The sequence below is a fragment of the Theobroma cacao genome, chromosome 2, assembly GCF_000208745.1.
Source record: "Theobroma cacao cultivar B97-61/B2 chromosome 2, Criollo_cocoa_genome_V2, whole genome shotgun sequence".
Taxonomy (NCBI): domain Eukaryota; kingdom Viridiplantae; phylum Streptophyta; class Magnoliopsida; order Malvales; family Malvaceae; genus Theobroma; species Theobroma cacao.
The window spans coordinates 25,839,023-25,843,422 of NC_030851.1; the positions used below are offsets into that span (position 1 = coordinate 25,839,023).

Consider the following 4,400-nt stretch of genomic DNA (forward strand, 5'->3'; position numbering starts at 1 on the left):
GGCATTTCGAATAATAAGTGTTAATCGAGACGTCGCGACGGTTGTCATGGGCCCGAGGGAGGTTCTGGGTCGTGACAGATAAGCTTTGTTATTTTTGGAAAATACGGTGAGCGCTGCAGCTCGCATTTCCTAGAGTCGTAGCTCTCAAAAGTTCTATCTCAATTCTATTCTTTTGGTGTAGCACTTTCACTTTGACAAAGATTTCGACCACCTTCCGATCAAAACTGGGTAAATTGATAAACATCAAAATTGTAGCCCTTCCTCTTAACTTTCTAATGGTCCAAAATCATGTCATTTAAACTTTTGTAGTGGGAGATATGCTTGGAAAACCAAAATATATGCAAACAGAGCACCAGTCCATTATGCACCTTTCTTCACCCATTGAAATTATTTTTGATCCTACTCCTACAAAAATATAAAAATAAATATAAATAATATAAAACTAATATTATTAACTTAAAATAAATATTTAAACGTAAATTAAATTAAACTAATAAATAACTAAAAAAACACATAAATCTTATCTTTAATCTAGTCTAATTTAGACTAATTAAATATTTAATCTCTCATTAAATATATGTATTTGATGTACACATCATTCACTCAATCTAGTCTCTTTATTTCTGTTACATTGTTTATTATTAAAATATTAAAAAAATGAATTTAAGTTGAATCCAAATCTAAATTCATGTCTCCACCAAACCTTAGTCAGATTGGACCTGCAGAGCTAAACTAGTAGCTTAGCGTATGGTAGCTTTAGCCTATGTCACATACTATGGCAAACTTTCTTAAAACAAAAGATTTCCTTTTAAATAAACAGACTTCAACCTTCCTCTTCATCTCATGGTTCCATGCTAATGCACCACCCTGCTCCTTGCATCACTTGATTACAATCCATCTTCCCAACATTAAAAAGAAGAGAGGACTGGGCTAACCACCATCTACTTCTAGAGATAAATATAAAACGAAGAAAACACCGCCACGGCAGAAACTCAGGAAAGCCACAACCGAAAAAAATTGTAGGGATCTGAGTGGGTACTGTAGCTTGAATCAAAATAACAAAATCAATTGAAAATGGAAGAAAACAAGATGAAGAAGAAAGTGATGGTGGCAATAGACGAGAGCGAGTGCAGCCACCATGCTCTTCAATGGGCTCTTGAAAACCTTGGAGACACTCTCTCTGCTTCTCAGGTCTTCATCTTTACCGCACAGCCTCTCCCTAATTTTGCTTACCTTTCTGCTTCCACCTACGGTGCTGCGCGTATGTTTTTCTTCTTTCCTTTTTCTTTTTGGTTCTCTCTCTTTGTTGCTACGTTCTATTCAGAATCAAAATTTCTGTTGCAATTTTATCTATCTTAGATCACAAAACTAATCTGTGATGAGTCACAGCTCTGGATTTGATAACCACCGTGCAAAAAAATCAAAAGAAGCTCACTTTAGCTTTGCTGGAGAAAGCTAAGGACATCTGCGCCACGCATGGGGTATAATTCATTTGGCATCTGAATGCTTTTTCTCTTTATAATTCATTTCTAATTTAAAGGTTAAGATGATATTCCTTAAAATAGCTCAAAGCAAATTCAACTGATATCATAAATTAAAAGGGTCGTTGACCAAAGTTGCTGAAACGATCTTAATATCTTATCCTTTAGCATTCATAAACGTGTCAATTCAACCCTTTCACAGTTGGCTCGTATAAATCTCCTTCATGTCACAAAGGGTGAAGTTTTTGTTTGGTCCTGCTACAGGTTGATGGGGAGACTATGACAGAAATCGGAGATCCTAAAGACAAAATATGTGAGGCAGTGGAAAAGCTCAAGATTCAGTTGCTTATATTGGGAAGCCATGGTCGAGGAGCTCTACAGAGGTTAGTCCGCAGTGTTAAAAATATTGATTTAACATGCTTTCTTATTATATAAAGGGTTGCAGACTGATGCGGGAATGTCTTGGAATACTTGTCCAAAAATTTTGTTGGAACAGGGCTTTTTTGGGAAGTGTCAGTAATCACTGTGTTCACAATGCCAAGTGCCCTGTTCTTGTGGTGAGGAAACCAGCTTGAAGGATTAGCTGTGCTGTTCTAATTCTGTGAAGTTTGTTACTATAATCCATTACCATCTTAGTATTTCATAGGTGAAAAAGTTTGAGTTCCTTTATGTTGTTCGATATGGTTGAGGTTTTAAGGTTGTAAATATATGGAATATATCCAAGTGAACTAAAAATGAGTTTCTGGCAAACAGAATGCAATTTGTTAATTTGGCATTGAATCTCCTTTTCTGTTGGCTCAAGATAGTGGTATACCTTTTGTTTTGATGCTTTTCATCCAAAAACAGGACAACAAATATTGCTTGCTTCCATCTGTACTTTGGAGAAGAGTGTGAGGATTCTTTTGCGAACAGCTCCTCTATTAATATGTGACAAAAATAAGTATGTCCATGTGTTAAAGGGAAATGTAATATTTGTGAACAAAATGTTGAGAAGCGTTTTCTAGTTTTGAAATGGCCAAAGGCAGAGCATTAATTGAGATTAATATCAGATACTGTAGTATTATCCTTTACAAGATAGAAATTTTAATCAATAGCATATTTTTAGGAGAAAAACTAAGGATTTACTGCAAGATAATTACAAATTAAAGATATAAGTAATTTATAAGCAATTCAAGTGTCTTGTTGTTAAAGGGATTGACGCTTCTTCTTATTTTAAGGTTTTAGAACTTATTGCTAAATAATTATGATGGTCAACTAAGTAGCAATCCTTGTCTATTTGTGTAGAACATAAACAAATCTTTTTAGGAGTTAGATTCCAACTCAACTTTAACTAGGCATTAGATAATGCCTATGAGGATACACTAATGACTTTGGATTAACTTGACATGATCCCATATTCTACCAGGACATATAGGAAATCGAAAAGAAAAATATGCCTTAGATGCTTCATGATCTCTCTCTACAACTGTGGGTTCAAATCCATGTCATCTCAAGATTAATATTTTATTTAAAATTTCTTATAATCTAATTTCATTATTTTAGTTTTTTAAATTAATGAAGAACTTTATTTACCCACTAATTGTAATAATGTTCATCAAAACATTGGAATTGACCTCTACAGAGAAAAGAATTATCAATGAGATCACTTTCAGTGTACTGTTTTCTAATTAGTCCTTTCAACAAGCCATATTCCTCATGTGTTTTATGGACAAATAATTTTCACTATCACATCCAAGCCATGTAATATCAATTCCTTATTTTTATTCTTGTTTGACTTTGGAAAAATATTTTTCTTTCAAAATATTTATATATTATATTGATATATATAATATAATTCTAAAATAATTTTGGAAAACACATCGGTCAGATTTCTTTAATCCAACATTCTTATGAAAATTCCCTAAATATCTTTTTCAATAGAGAATGGTGAATTCTTTAATGAGTATCTAATATAATTTATTTAGCATGTACATAATTCAATGTATTAGGGTATAGCCTTTAAATTTAGCATCACCCATTGGCAACATCAAAGTTACATAGAAACTAAATAAATTATATTGATCTCTCAAGTTTAGGGACATTAAATAAATTATAATAAATTGTAATATAGATATCCTGTTTAATGTATATATCTCATGCACCACTTCTTTGCTTTAATGTCACTACCCAACTAGTGGAATTAAAACATTTTATCCTTTGATAGAGGTATAATAAGTGTAGGTTTTAAACACTTTATCACATTTATAGCTTACAATAATTTTGATAAACATGGAACTGAAGAGACATAACTCCTTGCTTAATAGTTCATTAACAATTAGTATAGTTTTCCCTACAATGTCACAAAATAACATAGGATCGTATCATATATGTCACAAGTGATTAAAACACCCATTAGATAAAATATATGTGAAACAATAATTAGTGTAGCAATCTATTTATCTAATAAATAAATAAAATGAATAGTTTTTAAAAGTATATTTCTAGCAATCTCTCACTTGCATTTAAAACCAATCATACACATATTTCACATCCATTGATTCTATGTGCTTCTCAAACATGCATCTTTTGAAACAAAGATATAGTCAATGGATTTATCACATTTTTGGCTAAAGTAATCTTTACTATTGTGACATCCCCTCTATGTAAATATTACAAATGAAGTGGAATTTATGCTTTATGTGCTTTGTTCTTTGATGAGCTCTTTACTCCACAACATATATCACAACCCCATTATTATCGCAATAACAAGTAATACAAGAATTTATTAAGGGAGCAACTCCACACTCCCATACATATTATCGAATCCATGTAGCTTCCTTTACACTTTCACTTGTAGTGACATACTTTGTTTCAGTCGCGGAACCCAAGTAATATCTTGCTTGCAACTTCTCCAACTTATTGCTTCCTTATCCAAAGTGA

At 32.5% G+C, this 4,400-nt stretch overlaps 1 protein-coding gene across 1 annotated transcript; it reads left to right on the plus strand.

Annotated features, from left to right (window-relative positions):
• LOC18609210 (universal stress protein A-like protein) lies at positions 858-2,282 on the plus strand. The gene is made up of 4 exons (XM_007044231.2): positions 858-1,261; positions 1,390-1,481; positions 1,746-1,864; positions 1,978-2,282. Exons 1-4 carry the CDS (start codon positions 1,075-1,077, stop codon positions 2,054-2,056), a joined length of 477 nt encoding a protein of 158 aa, XP_007044293.2. The 5' UTR covers positions 858-1,074; the 3' UTR covers positions 2,057-2,282.

Coding starts and splice junctions, on each gene's coding strand:
- LOC18609210 (XM_007044231.2), top strand. CDS start 1,075: ATGGAAGAAAACAAGATGAAGAAGAAAGTGATGGTGGCAATAGACGAG. Junction 1,262..1,389: donor TTCCACCTACGGTGCTGCGC/GTATGTTTTTCT, acceptor GATGAGTCACAG/CTCTGGATTTGATAACCACC. Junction 1,865..1,977: donor GGTCGAGGAGCTCTACAGAG/GTTAGTCCGCAG, acceptor TTGTTGGAACAG/GGCTTTTTTGGGAAGTGTCA.